Source organism: Rattus norvegicus, chromosome 1, assembly GCF_036323735.1.
Source record: "Rattus norvegicus strain BN/NHsdMcwi chromosome 1, GRCr8, whole genome shotgun sequence".
Classification (NCBI taxonomy): Eukaryota; Metazoa; Chordata; class Mammalia; order Rodentia; family Muridae; genus Rattus; species Rattus norvegicus.
The window spans coordinates 24,004,419-24,021,784 of record NC_086019.1 but is presented as its reverse complement, the minus strand read 5'-3'; the positions used below and the strand labels follow the sequence as shown (position 1 = coordinate 24,021,784).

At 39.5% G+C, this 17,366-nt stretch overlaps 1 protein-coding gene across 15 annotated transcripts in view; it reads right to left on the bottom strand.

Annotated features, from left to right (window-relative positions):
* The window catches only part of Eya4 (EYA transcriptional coactivator and phosphatase 4), a 243,702-nt gene that overhangs the window by 213,348 nt on the left and 12,988 nt on the right, over positions 1-17,366 (bottom strand). For 13 of the 15 annotated variants that reach the window (NM_001271317.1, XM_039103304.2, XM_039103308.2 and 10 more), the window contains one exon: positions 1,786-1,884. In NM_001271317.1, coding sequence (NP_001258246.1) covers positions 1,786-1,818 — 33 coding nt within the window. In that variant the 5' untranslated portion in view covers positions 1,819-1,884. Of the gene's footprint in view, positions 1-1,785; positions 1,885-10,781; positions 11,901-17,366 lie in introns of those variants that run through there. The other 2 variants (XM_039103306.2, XM_063282828.1) reach the window with 2 other exon arrangements.

Below are 17,366 nucleotides of genomic sequence, written 5' to 3'. Positions count from 1 at the left end.
TCTAAACCTTGAGTGACACCTTAGCCTTATGGTAAGTGTAAATATATGTTTTCTTAACTGCAACTGCATTAAGTAAACCGTATTTATATATTTAGGAATATATTGCATGCACAATTAAAGGAAAAAGGCCATGAATTTTAGAAAGGGTAAGGGGTTGGAGAATGGAAATGGATATGAAAAAAAAATGATATAACCATATTATAATTTTAATTTAAGATGTATTAGAAAATAAAGTAGATATTCTTTCTCATGTGCATACATTCCCTGGAGTAACGAATGAATCAACTATCCTGCTTGTCGGGGCTCTTCCCTCTTTAACACTTTTCTGTACCCCTCAAACTCTTCAGCATGTGAAAACATGTGGACCTTGGGTAACCTAACACACACACACACACACACACACACACACACACACACACACACAAGTGCTGGCACATGCACACAATTTAAAATGCATCTCAGGCTATTAAGATAAACTCCACATTAGAGAACTCAGGTGACATAATCATTCACGGATAATCTTCAACCTCAGGGTCACACTCACAGACGTCTGATCCCAGCAAGAACCACAAACACAAAGACACGTGGGACAGACACAGCCATCACGATGACTAGAACCTACTTGCCAAAGGTCTAGCCGTCTGTAGTCAAATTCAGTAACGAGCACTTTGGGGGGTTGTTCCAAAGCCCTTAACTCTAACTGACAGTTTGTCTATGAGTCAAGAGTTTCCAGCTGTCTACTGATCGAACGCAAGTTTCAAACCGTTGCAACTGCTCGCCAGGCCATTGCTGTGTGGATGCGGTGAGGAGCAAGCAGTGGTGTAACTATTTAATGGAATTGTACTAAGCTGACCTCTAGATACAAAATTTAAAACATTGATGCATGTATTTTAATTATCTACTAGAAAATAAATCAATTCAGTAGTGGGTTTTCACTGTAACACATTGCATTTTATTTTAAAATTATATCCACCATGTTGGTCTGTTTTATACTTACATTGTTCTATGTGAGCATCTCGTCCTCAGCTGTCCCTGAGAAACCTTAGACTTTAAGGTCAATCATGATTGTACACGCTAAGGAAGAATAGCCTGTGAAACACATTCTTGGTGATATACATGTCTTTTCCGCTGTGACTGCACTAGTTCCCTATGTGCAGAACAACTACAGTGACAGTCTCCATCAGTCTACGCCCCTAGTGGCACACAATAAAGAATTAATGTCTTTGAGACCTTACTAATGAGGCAAGAGGAGAAGTCATCAAGCCTCTCCCTACAGGAAGACAGAATCTTAATAGGATTGTTACCAAGTTGCCACATTCTTGGTCCCATGATAAATCCAGTAAAATAAGGAAAGCCCTTGGGTACTGTGGTTTTCATCCATGAGAAGAGCAATTGAAAGCTAATAATATCCTCTCTCCTATTATACTCCCAACAACCAGCAATACATAAACCATCCAGCATTTTTTGGAACAAAACATAACACAGGAAGTGCATAAAATTGCTCCGACTGTCTAAACACACAGCATGATTTCAACACCCTCGTCTTCCAACCTCAGACTCTCCAAGTGGAGCATCGAGGGAGACATCAACGTGTGACATCATCATTAAGCAGGAACAACACACATTGCCAAAAGTGCATTTTACAGCCTTACCAGAGTACTTGAAAATCAACAAAATACATTTAACCCAAACCGTTACGGCTGGTAATAGGTTCCTTTCTAAGAACATTTTTGAGTAGCCTTCCCATCTTTTTAAAAGCAGAACTGAGGTTAAACCAAGACTTACGGACTGCTCATTTAGGTCCTGGGTATCTTCCATGTGGTTCTCTAACTTCTTCTGCCACTCCCACGCAGAAGCAGCTTCCTGGGATTCAAAATTGACTATCTAAAACAAAAGGGGTAGAAATAGAAAAAAAAAGCAAAGGATTTTTTAAATTCATTTTTCAGACTCATCTAAGCACCTAAAGGTTTAGCAAAATAATTGGCAGTGTGTAGGATGTAGGTGAGCTTTCTGGGAAATAAAAGAAGTGAGTCATTAATTTTATTTCCATGTCTTACAGAAATAATGATCTTGTAAAAGAACATGTTGTGGTAGAGTCGGTATATGTGAATGGCCGCTCAGGAATCTTTCGGTTAAAGAAAAATATCTGAGGACAACTTGAAGACACGGGTTGCAAAAAACAACTAATACACAATTTTGCTTAGACAAAGATCGTGAGAAGCATGTTAATCACTATTGTATAATATAAACTGTGGAAACACAGTGTGTTTTATTAGAGACACTTTTAGGATAAGAAAATGTGTCTAAACTATCTTTTCTAAAGAGCATGGCAATGAGTCTTGGATGTCACATGCATAAGGCCCTAGGGCTGATCCTGAAAAACCACAAAGAGATATTATGTTTTAAAATACACAATTTTTTTAAATATTGGGAAAATGATTATGTTAAGGCAGATAGATAAGAGAAGTATTCAATAAACTATAGTAACACAATCAGTTAATTATTCAAAAGATAAAATTAATCTTCACATTGTACTTTTATCCTGGCCAGGCAGAAATATACTTTTAGATCCCAAATACTGGAAGATTTTGTGACAGTAACAATATCCTCCCCAATATCATTCCTCTCTTGAATGAGTAGGCAAGACCGAGTCATGCTAAAAAATTAATTATTTTATAAGAGCAACTTTAACTACAGCACAGAGTAAGAACTGAATTTTATAATTAGGCTCTTCAAGGCCTCAGTGGCTTATTCTAACATTTACTTTTGATGCCAGGGTAATTTCTATAAGGGAAGATGAGGTCTGTCTTCCAGTGCGTTAGCCATAGCATCTAGTTCATCTAGTTCTGTGCTTCATGTGTCAACAAGATCAATAACAAATGCAGTCCTCAGGAGGTCCCTGATGAGGCCAGGAAAGAACAGGAGGAAGCAGCTGATGCTGAAAGTTTAGTCTCATACACATGGCTCTTTGGGGAAGACACTGTTTCACCTGGGTATCTTGCTTTGTGCTAGGACAATGAAACAGAAATGTAAAAAGAAACATTATTTACTAAGTGGAATGTTTTAACCATCCAAAAAACTCACTGCTGAAAATTAGCACCCTACCTACCTGACCTGTTCATAAGAATTGCTCCTAGGAAAATTATCGTTGATGACAGTTGATTGCATTTATTGCCAGACAAGTCTATTGTGTCCGAGTTCCAAGAGTTGGGTAACTTAGAGCAGCAGTTTATTCTGAACTATTCTATGAGCCAAAAGTCCTAAACCAAGACACTGGCACACCCATGGTCTCTCTGGAGGCTATAGGAAACACACACACACACACACACACACACACACACACTACATAGACACAAAATACACATATACACACAAATACACACACAATACACACACAAAATACACACAAATACACACAAACACACACAATACACACAAATACACACACACAAACACACACAAAATACACACAAATACACACAAACACACACAATACACACAAATACACACACACAAACACACACACAAACACACACAGAAACACACAAAATATACACAAATACACATAAACACACACATGCCCACACACTTCCCCACCCCAGCTTCTGATAGTTTTGATGTTTTTAGAATTTTATGGTTTACCAATGCATCAATCCTGTGTCTACCTCATCACCACATAATATTCTCCATGCCTCTTTGTTCCAATTGCTGTGTGTGTGTGTGTGTTTGTGTATGTGTGTGCATACACACGCAGATATGTGTTTATGTATACATTGTATACATCTAAATTCTCTACACATACACCAATCATAGGATCAGGGCTTACCCACATTCAGTAAGAGTACATCTCCATTTGACTGAATCTACAAGACTCGAACTCTAAAGAATGGGACATTTACAGGTTTCAGGCTTGGGGTGTGAGCATATCTTTAGACACAAAAATTGACCATAGCACATGTTCATTTGGCCTATGAAATTGCTTCAAATATGTGCTCACAATGCCAGAAAGGCTATGTGCAGAATAAATTGAGGTGGTATAGGAAAAGAAGCAACCGTTTTTCAGGGGACCACTTTCTCAGGTGCTGTAACCAACCACTGTGAGCAAAATTATAGCTAATGCTTCCCGACAGAGGCTGGTGCATGGAGAATGAAACAAAACATGTCCGCTCTCTGGCTAACCGCCGGTTTAGAATCTACTTAATATTCAGCTGGGGAGTTATTTGTGTCAGGGTTCCATGTCACGGCACAATGCTTCGCTTTATATTTCCCTGAAATTTAAATTAATTGTTACATTGCTTGAGTTTTAATGCTAACATAATTTTTGTTCTTTGCCAAACTCACTCGGGTCCTAAAATATTATGAGCCCAATGATTTTATATGATTGAACCATGCTAAACTCCCTTGGCTAATTGCAGGCAGAGTATTATTTTACGTCATATTTGCCAATGGTTGTTATGCTAAATCCTTTAACATTTTTGTTTTCACAAACATCAGAAAAAGATGAGAACACTCCTCAAGTCAAGTAAGAAAAGGATTACCTATAATAAAGATATAAAATTAAGGGCTCACGGTAACCTCATGCTGTTTTATGAGGTGAGAATCGAGATGCCTGTTCTATCACAGGCTACTTCTCCAGAAAGGTGAGTTTTAGTCAAGAATAGCACCAACCTCGTCCACTCTGTGTGAGGTTATTTCTCCTGCAGTTAAGTGTTTCCAACATAGAGAGAAAACATCAAATCCTCTTCCTTTGCTTTCTGTCGAAGTGACATGTGTACTTTTAGGTCTTAAAACTTAGAGTGAAACTCAATAATCCTAATTCAGGCACATAGTCTGATATATGCTTATTTGTGTTTGTAATGTTATGAATATTTAGGAGCAGTCAATGCAGGCCGATGCACACAGAGAGATCAAGGTGCCTTCAGTCATGATGGATAAAGAGGATCCCCCTCGCATGTCTCTCTAATAAAACGTCAATAAAAACTAGATGGTCCAGCTAGAAGGAAGATAGATGTGAAGACGATGGGCTTCATCTTTTCAGGGGATAACAAGGAACAGGAACAGGGACTACACATGAGGAACCATGCCTCTAGAATGGCCACATAGGTGGCAACACCTTTCACCGGCAAGGAAGCCAGACACTGGGGCTTTGTCACCGTCATGCATAGTCTTTTTCACATTCAAGGGATCCCCAAGACCTCAAAGTCCCTCCAGCGCCAACTCTCCTGGGTGTCATAGGAAGAAATGAAGCACCAAAGTCATTTGCCTGGATAGGAGTGGCCACTCTGTCCTGACCCCTATTTTCTGAATATCACAGGTCACACACGGCCTCTGTGACGGTTTTACAGTGTCTGTCTGCTTTTCCTCTCTAAAATCTCTTTACAACTTGAGTCTATCCTTCATACAAACCAAGATTCCTTCTTTCATCCTATTTGAGTCTGGGCCAGTATCCATCTTGAAAGATCACTCTGCCGAAAGGTCCTTCCATGGATTCCCAGGGGTCTGTGCATTTGTTCCCTGGGGACTCTGTCCTGAAACCAAAGTCTGGAGCTACAGCTAGAATATCTAGGACAATGCGAGCACAGATGAGACTCTCGCTTTGGGGGAAAAATGCAAAGAAGGAGCCTCTATTTTCTTATTTGTGTTCCTCTCCTAATAGGAAGAGTTAGACTACAGGATACCCAAGCTTTTGTTGTATCTTTTATGGGGAGTCAGATGCATGGATAATACATGATCTGTGACACAAGACCTGAGAAGGGAGTTTGAGAAGGGAGAGGCATGTTGAAGAGTCTTTGAACTTATATAGTTGCCTAGGTCAAAAGAAGATACCCCTAAATGACTTTATGACATCGATGACACTTCATCTGTGATTCGACACTGAGATTTGCAAACCATATGCTAACTAACATTCGGAAACATATTTTGGGGAAAAGGTTGTTCAAGTTTGTGGCCAGGCATGGTGATACACACCTGCAATCTCATCACTGAGGAATCTGATGTGGGGGACTGCAAATTTATGGCCCCAGATTCTATCTCAAATGAACAATACAAAGAATAATTCGGACCTGCTCACGCGGGAACATATTATATACTGTATGCTCCTTACATGAACCTATATTTAGCTTAAGCTTAGTGTCCCCGGGGCTTATCCTGTTGCACCAAATGAGTTGTATCTAATAATAAATCTTGCTTAGGACATGGACCTTTGAAAACAGCAAGCTAGTCTTCTTTGGTGGCAAAACATGGAACTTGGGAACTTTTGACAGTTATGTGGGAAACACCAATCTGAAGGGTAAAACAGAAAGCACTCACTAAGAGAGAACAGGAGCGAGGCTAGAAAGGTCCTGGCACCTTGACTAACTGGAGTGTGGCTGCTGGACCTGAAGCTTGCTCTTCCTGGGATTTCATTGGCTATCCTCACAGTCTTCAATTCAATATTCTTTATTGTCCAAGTTGCTTGGAGTAAAACAACTATGTGAGGAGTCTCAGAATTTACATTTTCCGTCCCATTATTGAGCATTATATCTCTGAGCAGCTGTTCAGAAAAAAAAGTCTCTGTACATAGAGTTCCTTCAGTGTCTTCCACCTTTCAGTAATAAGGCCACAGAGCTGGGTCAGCCACTGGCTGGCTCCTGCTGCTCAGGAAGCCAGCCAGAGAGGGAAGCCAACAGCCCAGAGAACACCTAGCTCCAGTTCCGTGGCCAAACGTTCAGAGAGATGAAGAGGAGAGTACTTGGTCTATACATATGACTCTCTTCTCTGCCCATAAGAAAAGGGGGGAACAGTAGGGGTGTTCAAGAAACAAGTCTAGGTGAATAGTAACTTCAAGCTCCTTAAACGAAGCCAAGACTACAAATTACTGGCTGGGCTATTTCTGAACTGTTTATAAAGACAGCACATGGACTTTGCAGACTCATCCTTGTAACACAAAATGTTTGCAAAAAGAGGTGAGGAGGTTAGGGCTAGATGCACAGCTCAGTGTTAGAAAATGTGCCTAGCATGTACAGAGGCACTCGGTTGGACTCCCAGCACCACTAAATGGTGGTGGAGGAGAAGTAGGAGTGTGGTAGTGGTGGTGATGGTGGTGTTTTTGGTGGTGGAGGTGGTAGAGATGGTGTTCATGGAGGCGGAGGTGGTGGTGGTGGTGGTGGTGGTGGTGGTGGTGGTGGTGGTAGAGATGGTGTTCATGGAGGCGGAGGTGGTGGTGGTGGTGGTGGTGGTGGTGGTGGTAGTAGAGATGGTGTTCGTGGATGTGGTGGTGGTGTTGTTAGAAGTGATGAAGATTGAGGAGGGCAGAAGTAGGGGTGGTGGTAGAGGTCGGCATGGCAGACGTGGGGTGGTAGTGGTGATAGTGGTGACATATTAATATTCTTAATGCTAAAAGTTATGTAAGTGTTATGTGCTCACTCACCTGATGATAAGAAGTTCTGATGTGGGGTTGGGGGTTTAGCTCAGTGGTAGAGCGCTTCCCTAGCAAGTGCAAGGCCCTGGGTTCGGTCCCCAGCTCCGAAAAAAAAAAAAAAGAAAAAGAAAAAAAAAGAAGTTCTGCCATTATAAATTATCATCACTTGAACCTTAAGAAGCAGATCCAACTGAGAGGAAGGTTTTCTGCTTCTTCTAAGTAAGTGTTAATGTTTTAGTAGTTGGGAGCTGAAAAACCCATGGTAATGATGGTGAAGTGTCCCAAATAGACATCTAAAAGAATCTTGGTCTAGACAACATGTGCTGCTTTGAGCACACTCTATCCACCATCTTGCCATCTTGCCCTCTCTCATTCTGAAGCCCTTCCCCACCTATAGTTGACAACCACACTGATGAGCATTTTGTTTTTCCTGCATTTATGCAGTTGGCTCTTCTGCAACTGGGCAGAGGAGAAGATCTGAGCCTTCCTTAGAATCTGTTTCTGTTTTTCCTGAAACCTAAATCGCTCTTCGCTGTAACCTAGGAATCATTCCACGGAGGACTGACTGTGTGCATCACCCCCACCCCATCAGGAAAATATGTTATACTTCAACAGAGTTCAAGAACAGATCTCCAAAAGTTATCTTCTAGAACCTTAGAAAAATCATACTTTTGCCAAGAGTACAGATGTAGAATTTCTAGAAGATTGGAACCAAGTTAATAAGTCCTGGCTTTTCCATCAGATGGCTGTGGAGCTCAGGGGAAGTTCATTACCTCCAAATGTCGCACTCATCATCCTCAAAGTAAAGACAGAAACATTACTTGTATTGCATTTGGGGACTGTGTGGAAATTTTATTTCAAAATCATAACCACTTCAATCACTAGGGGCATTGGAAGAAACTTTCTATTTGCATTTTGCTGTTCATAAACTAAATAAAAGTCCCTTAACATTCTTTATGGTAGAGCAATATCTATGCATCTTCTCATCCAAATGCAGTAACATTTGATTCTGTCAAGCTAAAAATCTTGTAACCAATTATTTCCAGGCACTACACCAGCCTCACACAAATATTCTTAGTGGTCAACGGTCATCAATCTCTACAAGTCTCTGAACTTAAATAAATTTGTAAAATCGAATAATGACCTTGGAAAGTCATTGATGCTCACTACTTTTAACTGTCGTTTTATATAAATTCAAGGTGTGATGGATTTCTTTAATGCCAGGATTGTAAAAGATAAGGAAATAGAATGGGTAACAAGAGGAAGAAAAGCGTTCCTTAGCATTGCCTTTTGACTTGCGATGCTGCAGGTGAGAAGCCACGAGAACCCAGAATGATGTCTTAGCTGAAAGTAGACTGGATGAGAAGAAGACACAAGAGAAAGTATGGGAGAGAAATCAATAGGATGCAGACCACCCTTGAACGTAGTGAAAAGTCAGATATGACAGTCAAGGGTCCCATGAATCCCGATGAGCTGGTCACACTGAGGAACCAAGAGGATAGGCTGTGTTTATATTTGTGTTTTGTTAACTCATTGTCTTCACTGATGGGCATGAGCAGGCAGATAAGCTGAGAGAGGAGCTATGAAGCACGTGTGTGAGAATGTTGCTATTTTGACTGAAAAGAGGCTGGAAAACTCAGAGCATCCTCAGACTCAGCCTTTGGGGAGGAGATAACAGAAAATGACTGCGTGAGATAAATCACACAGATGCACACAATGTACTTTACACAAATGTACATTCTAAAGTCTTGCTTCATGGCATAAAGGAGACCTCGTTCTGGGAAAAAAAATTAATACTGACCTAGATAGAGCTCTAAGACCTCAAGATAGAGAAGCCAGAGCTAAATCGGTCCACAGGACAGAAAGACTTTTAGAAGGAATTTGTTAAAAACCATAAACTACATCTGGAAACAAATCATCCCGGAAACACCCTATGCAGCAGCAAAGGAGTAGCCAGTCAACAATTCAAACTGTAGTGGAAGTTCAATAAAGCATATTAGTACAATGATTAATTAGTGGTTGATGTGGGGGGGGTACCTTCCCTAGTCTGATGGTCCTGGGTTGTATAAAAGACCAAGCTGAGCAAGCATGGGAAGCAAGCCGGTCAGCAGCATCCCTTCATGACCTCTGCATCCATCAGCTCCTGCTCCTAGGTTCCTGCCCTATTTGGACTTCCTTCCATGATGAAAAGTGATACAGAAATGTAAGCCAAACAAACCCTCTCTACCCCAAGCTGCCTTTGGTCATGTATTTTATCACAGCAATAGTAACCCTGACAAAGCAAGAGGGTACTGTAAGGATTGGAATAAGATTGTTTTAATCCTAGTTCTATGTGTTGGGATTAAAAGTAAAATATGAATAAGAAATACTCATTTGCAGGATGATCCTATGATTCTGTAGATACATGAAACATCTTCGCTTCAGGGGACAAAGCCATTTTCTCCTTTTTTTTCTGCATTTCGGTGCTTCTTTATGTTTTAGTGTTTCAGAACTTCCACTCTCTGGTCTGTTCACCAGCGCCACGAATCATAAACCAAATCTTACCTCCACATGCCTGGCAGGCTGCGAGATATTAAAAGCACACTCTCATCCATGCTGTCCCCTAAATCAATGTTTCCCTTACATACCCCTAGTTAAGCAGACCACATCATTAATGAATTTCTTTTAATATTTGGTTCCCGACAGAAATGATGGCGAATGCAGTCAACCATGGAAGCATAATGGCCTAGGAAATGCATTAAATAAAAGCTAGATATGAACTAGGCCACAGTACATCATTATTTTTAGATCACGCAATTATAAGCTGACATTGTACTGATACGGGTCAACAGAAATGTATGCCAAAGTATCACGTTAGCCCTTAAGTATGTGAAAGGAAGCCAGTGGGTTGAACTAACAATAAATTTTTCAAAGCAGTAAGAAGGCTTCTGTGGGAGAGACTCTAAGTTTTGTTAGTTGTTTGTTTGTTGGTTGGTTGGTTGGTTGGTTGACTGGTATGGTTGGTTAGTTGGTTGGTTGGTTGGTTAGTTGGTTGGTTGATTGGTATGGTTGGTTAGTTGGTTGGTTGGTTAGTTGAATGGTTGGTTGGTTGGTTGGTTAGTTACTTATTACTTAGTTAATTCACTTAAAACTAAATTATTCCTTAGGAAACTAAAAGGGATTTTTCTAAGGTACTTGTGTCTAAACTAAAGGAAGGTTTGTTTTTGCCTCACATTGGCTAAGCCTGGTTACACATAATCTGTGGACTGGATTTCCAGAGCAACAGATAGTCTTTGGTCCAACATGCTCCTGAAAGAAGAGTTTTCCAAGGCAAGAGCTGTGGGGGGCCTTAAGTAGGAGCCACTAAAAGAACATGAAAACAAACAGTAAGTGCTTCCCCTACCTCCTTGCAGGGGTGATGGTGGCCTCTGTACTTCCTCAGGTATCTATTAGGGCGCTATGCCAAGAGGTGCCACATGCTGTCTTTCAGGAAATCTCTTTGAGTCCCTTGATGTCAGTCATCACAGGGAAACAGAAAGGTAGAGAGGTGAAGATCTACAGAAACAGCATGTGCTTTAACCAGAGCTTCCAACTTGAGTGAACAAAGGGGGAAATATAGGTTACCATGGTAACAAGATCACATTAACTGAAAACGTGCTTAATGTTTTAAAAATCAGAAAAACCAAAATCACACTTCCTTTTTTATATGAAAAATATATGCACATGGTGTGCAGAGAAAGAGGCAGAGAAACAGAGGGAGGAAACAGAAAGCATAAGGGAGATTATTTGGAGAAAGTGAGGAGGCCATAAAGAAGAGAAACGGGAAGGAAACGGAGGAAGACGGTTAGAGAAGAAAGAAAGCAAGATGTGATGCTATCCGTACTCAATGATGTCATAGTCAAGGACATTTTTATATTTGAACTTAAACTGAAAAGAGTAACTCAGCAAGCTAGAGTGAGAACTACAGTAATTATGCTGTCATTGGTTAAATTAAGCGTAGAAAGACACCTGGTCTTAGAGGAGGGGACAACTGTCCTTCCGTGTTCTACATGTGTGCTGGCGCTGCCTGTTATATCCCTCTCCTGCACACCTCCCATTAAACTGTGGCTCAAGTGCTTGGACAGCCTATATTTGCAACAGAGAGAGGCTTGGGGGCCACCTACAGCCCACACTTGAATAATCCTTTACAAGAACAATTCATAAGATACATAAAGTTTAAATAGTATGCTGGAGTTTGGAACCAAAGCTGCATCTTACAAAAACCTACAATTCTTTTTAAATGTCCATATGAATGAATAGATGGGTAGATTACTAAATCAGGGAACACTTCTTGAGGCCAAGAAATGGATCATTTTTTAAGGAGTTTCAGACTGAATCAGGCAAACAGAATCAAGATCTCTGTTTGCTATGAGTCAGTGTACAGCTTTAGGAAAATCTAGTAATTTCTCCGTACTTCAGCTTCTCACCCTATAAAAGGAGTATATTGCTTGAAATTTAATTCTCTCATGGTAGGGAGAGTTTTGATTCAACATTTATAAAGTGCCTTTTAGCTTCTTTGATTAATAGGCAAAATACTGTAATAGTTGTTACAATATGCTTTCCAAGAAGTGTAAAGGTAAGAGCTTGGATCGGTGTAAGATAATACTTTACTTGAGAAACAAATACCAGTCATATTTATTGCCCTCGCATTCCATTGGCTAAGCAATAAAAATTACTTCTGACAGAGAAAGTATCGGATTAATATTCAAGTGACTGAAAGTGTTATCTTCATAGGCTGCTCCTACCTCGGAGCAAAGAGAATTGTTTTGTTTTTCCAGGCTTCCCAACATGTTTATATGGTGAAGGCAAGAATGTCGGGCACGGTTTTGAGGGCCTCTAGCGTATTCACTGGTTTCTGGCATGCTAATGCACTCTCTCTTATAACCGTAAAAGTCCTCCTGAGTGCTTCTGGAAATATATAACAAATCCTTAATCAGTTTAAGAGTGTTTTAACTGCATACATGAAATTTCTTGGGAGGAAAATGTTAGCCATTCTCTATGCATACAGTACTTAAGACAGCAAGAGTATTTCTTCTCAGGGGCTTACAGCGGTCTCCCTACAGTAATGTAACTTTCAGTTTTATGTGCCTAAGTCCTAGAAAATCCCTTACAATAACAGGAAATTCTGCAGGAAAAAAAAACCCAAAAATCGATAGTCATATTTTTCCAATGCTGGAAGAATATGTCAGCTATTTTGAGTTGGATGAATACTTAAAGGCACTGGATAACCATTGAAAATCAACTATAATCATAATCAGAGCTGTGGAAAATGAGTTATCTGCATATAACGAATCTAACTTAAGAATGTGGCCGCAAAGAATGCGCTAATATATATCATTTTTAACTTTGAATACTGATTGGATTCTGATAGCCAAGTAATCATTTTTCATGTTTAGATGCATTAGTTTAATTTTAATGTAGATATGATTGTATTTTCATATAAACTAATATTATTAACATACTCAGAATGAGGAGTATGAAAATGTCACACTACTACATATTTATAAGCTAAAACATAAAATTATATATGTATATATATAATTATATATATATAATGCTTTGGAGTGCGTCTGACACATGGCAGGCTCTACATAGAACAATAGCATATAATTCCTCCCAAGTTTTCTTCATTCATATCAATTAGAAACGACTCTAAATATTCTGAGGAATACAGTGTTAAATAAAAACTATACTATGACCTACACTGATATATATTTTTTCTTACCAATTAGTTTAGTAACTGTAAATATCAACTATGTGAATTTACACAACTGAAGAGAAATAATTCTTATATTAGCAACCATATCTAACAAAATATTTTTTGTATATGGTTAATAAGCGTATTTGTCCTAATTTTTTCCAATTATTATACTCATTGAAGAATTCACTTTCATAAACCTTCTTGTTAAGCAAAATATAAATATTTGCAGTGCTAAAATTTTCTGCAGTTGGATCTTCTGAGGAAGATCTCAGCATTATCATGGGGAATTCAGGGCATCAGAACTATTTTCCAAAGCATCCTGTTGACCTTCATGCAAAATGTACATACACCTTCATCTACTAATCCCATACCTATTTTTTAACTATAGGAGAATTTGCCAAGCGTACAAAGAGGTTCATAACCATCCCTACAGGGCTGGAATTCAGCACAGTGAGTTCCTGTGAAGTATGTGCAAGACCCTGCCTTTAATCCTAGCCCAGAAAAAAATAAAGAACTGAAATTCTTTTTAATAATAAAACTTGGAGGTAAATCTAACTACATATGAGAGAGGGGCAGTTAAATTCTGAAACCTATGTATAAAATAACTAGAAATATTCAAAACTCTATGTAGTGATGTGGGGTCAGTGTAGTGATTCAGTATAGCAAATTCAGAGTACAAGATGCAGTATAGCAAAAGTAACTCGTAAGAGAATTAATGAGCACCTCTGACAAGAGATGTGTAAATAAGCTCCATCTTCATTTAGATTTTATTATATATTTTATCAAAGCAAATGTAAAAGATGAAGCAAACCAAGGAAAAACTTATCCTGATTGAAAAGAAAAGAGTGTAAAATTCACTTTTTAGTAAAATATCCTCATTTTTAACAGCTTAACTAAGTGTAGTGTATTATATATTACATATAACATATAACAAAGACACACTAAAATGCACAAATCAAGTGTCACAGAGGTAACTCAAAAGTAAAGTCCTTACTACTTAAGCATCGGAATCTTAGTTTGATCATGATGTCTACATAAAAAGACAAGCATTATTATAACACACACTTACAATCTCAGCTCTGGAGACAGAGACAACCTCGCACCATGTCTCAGTAAGAGACCCTACCTCAAAGAAACAGGGAGAACAGCTACAGAGGAATGATGCACAGGGTCCACCTGAGCTTTTCCATGTGTGGACACACTCACGTGCGTGCGTGCGCACACACACACACACACACACACACACACACACACACCAAAAGAATGCATATACACATTCACAAAATGCACAAAGGTAACAGCTGCTGAATTTCCTTTAATAGACATAGCCATCTCACCAACTAAGAATAAGAATGTGAGCATTGTAGGTGTGCTAGTTTGGATGAGAATGGTTCCCATAGACACAGAGATTTGAATGCTTGACCACCAGGCCCAGTCCGCCCCCCCACCTCTCTCTCTCTCTCTCTCTCTCTCTCTCTCTCTCTCTCTCTCTCTTCCCCTTTCTTCCCCTGCTGACAGAAGATACAACACCATATCTACCTGACTGCTGCCATGCTGCCACCATGATAATGAACTAACCCTCTGAAATCGTGCGAGCTCCAGTCAAATGCTCTCTTTTATAACAGTTGCTGCAGTGACAGTGTCTCTTCATAGCAATAGAACACTGACTGAGATAGTAGGACTCTATCCCTTGTTCCATTCAAGATACTTCTCCCAGGTAACCTTTCCCAGGTATTTCAGTATTACATCCATTATAATTAAGATTTTTATTACAGTAAAGGAATGTGCTTTAATAGTGTGGATTGTGCATTAATTACCTGCTGGGGTAAGTGGGATATTAAATATACTCATTAGTTTATTCAAAAGAATCAATTCAAAAAATGACCTGGTCCAGGTACTGTATCAACAGACTGCCTTGTGTGACCCCAGTCATCCCTTTCCTCAGTCCTATGGGGCAGCTTCTGTCACAACTACAACTACAACTACAACTACAACTACAACTACAACTACAACTACAACAACAGCTACAGCTACAGCTACAACTACAGCTACAGCTACAGCTACAACAACAGCCACAGCTACAACTACAGCTACAGCTACAACTACAGCTACAGTTACAACTACAGCTACAGCTACAGCTACAACTACAGCTATAGCTACAGCTACAGCTACAACTACAGATACAACTACAGATACAACTACAGCTACAGCTACAACTACAGCTACAGCTACAACTATAGCTATAGCTACAATTACAGCTACAGCTACAACTACAGCTACAGCTACAATTACAACTACAACTATAGCTACAACTACAACTACAGCTACAGCTACAGCTACAACTACAGGTACAATTACAACTACAACTATAGCTACAACTACAACTACAATTACAGCTACAGCTACAGCTACAACTACAACTACAACTACAACTATAAGTACAACTACAACTATAATTACAACTACAGCTACAGTTACAACTACAACTACAACTACAATTACAGCTACAGCTACAACTACAACTACAACTACTACATCTACTACAACTGTAGCTCATGCATTGTAGAGTCTGGGCACACACGCAGTTATTCTGACTCCAGTCTGCAACTCCATGTCAGACACAAGCAAAGCATGATACCAACTGTCTTAGATATCAGGTTATATATTTATTTATTCTAGCCTATTTGTACCAAGTTCTTGACTGTCACTGACTGAACTGTCTTAAGAAAAATGGAAGAGTTGAGCTCTGCCCATTCTCTGCCAGCTGCAGAGAGCATCTACGCGTCATTGCAATGCAGTGCAAGTGTGTGCTTTATCCAAGATGATTCAGACGAGGAAATCAAACCACAATTTTTGAGGCTGTTGGAAACAATGGTCTTAATTTAATGTTATTTTTGGATATTGGGAGGTTTTTTCCCCCCTACATAAGCAAGTTTGTGGTTTTGAAGGGTCTTGCTCATCTCTGTGTGGAAAATGCCTAAAAACAAACCACTAAAAACTTGAACAAAACCAGCTCCTTCCTCAACTGTAACTGAACAAGGACCTGACTCTTTAGGCTCCATCCTCTCATGCACCAGGGAGCTCTGGGCTCCTGGTTTGAAACACTGTTCAAAACACATGCTTCCTCTCAGATTAAATACTTCATTCTGCAGGTTAAGCATTTGTTCTTCAAAATATCATAATGTGTATTTCATCAGAAAGCAACTGAAGAGGTGAGCATTTGATTCTAGAGTAAACTAGGACTATAAGAGGCATGGTCCCCCAACCAGAATTCTCTGTTCTCCACTAGAAAAACACATGCCCATTTTGGTACAAAAGAAACTATGAACAATTTAAAATAGATAATACTCAATAAATAGTTTCCATAAATATAAGCAACAGAAAATTAATTTTCTAAACCATAAATAGAATGCATTCCTTGTGGATGTCTACCTTAGCATATGTTCTTAGAAGACACGCATGCACTAGTCTGACTACTCAGTTTTCGTCAATATTTCCACTGTTGTGGGTATAGAGGTACAAAAATATGGTCTCATATCATTGAGTTTAGAATTTCTCTAGCGGACAAATTCAAATGCAGTTTAGTCTAACACAAAGTGCTATCATATTAATAGCCCAACTAGAATAGTATGATATTATATGAAAGGTAATTAATTCTCTCCAAGCGTTAAGGATGTCTTCCCAGAGGAGGTGGTATTTGAGCTAAGCCTTGAGAGATGACATATTTTTTGTTCAGATAGGAAACAAAGAATAAAGAGGTAGGTGGGCTATTGGAGTTTGGGTAGTTGAGAGGAGGGGAGTAAGAAAAAATTTCAGGGAAAGAAAAGGAAGTGAATGCTTGTATTATATGCCAAAAATATAAAAAATTATAAAAATCAGTAGGTCTCACCATGTTCAGACTTACAGTGCACAGAACCAACCCAAGAAAGTAGATGCAGGACTTGAATACTCTGGGGCATTCTCTGATGTACTAAACAGGGAAGCGCTCATTTCGAAAAGCAGAACCTCTGGGCTTTTGGCTGTTCTCCAGTGCCTAAGTAGCTACCAGGTTTCCTGTCCAATTTCTGGCATTAGGTGCCTGGATGGTGATGAGGCTTGCTGTGTCTTCGTTGGGCTTCCTGTCAATATGTAAGGCAGATCTTCCCTGGCAGACTGAAACCCATCCAGCATGGTCTTGGCCCGTCTTCATTGAGTTTTTTAGCATCTACTTCACCTCCCCATGGACAGGTATGGATTTATGCAGGATCC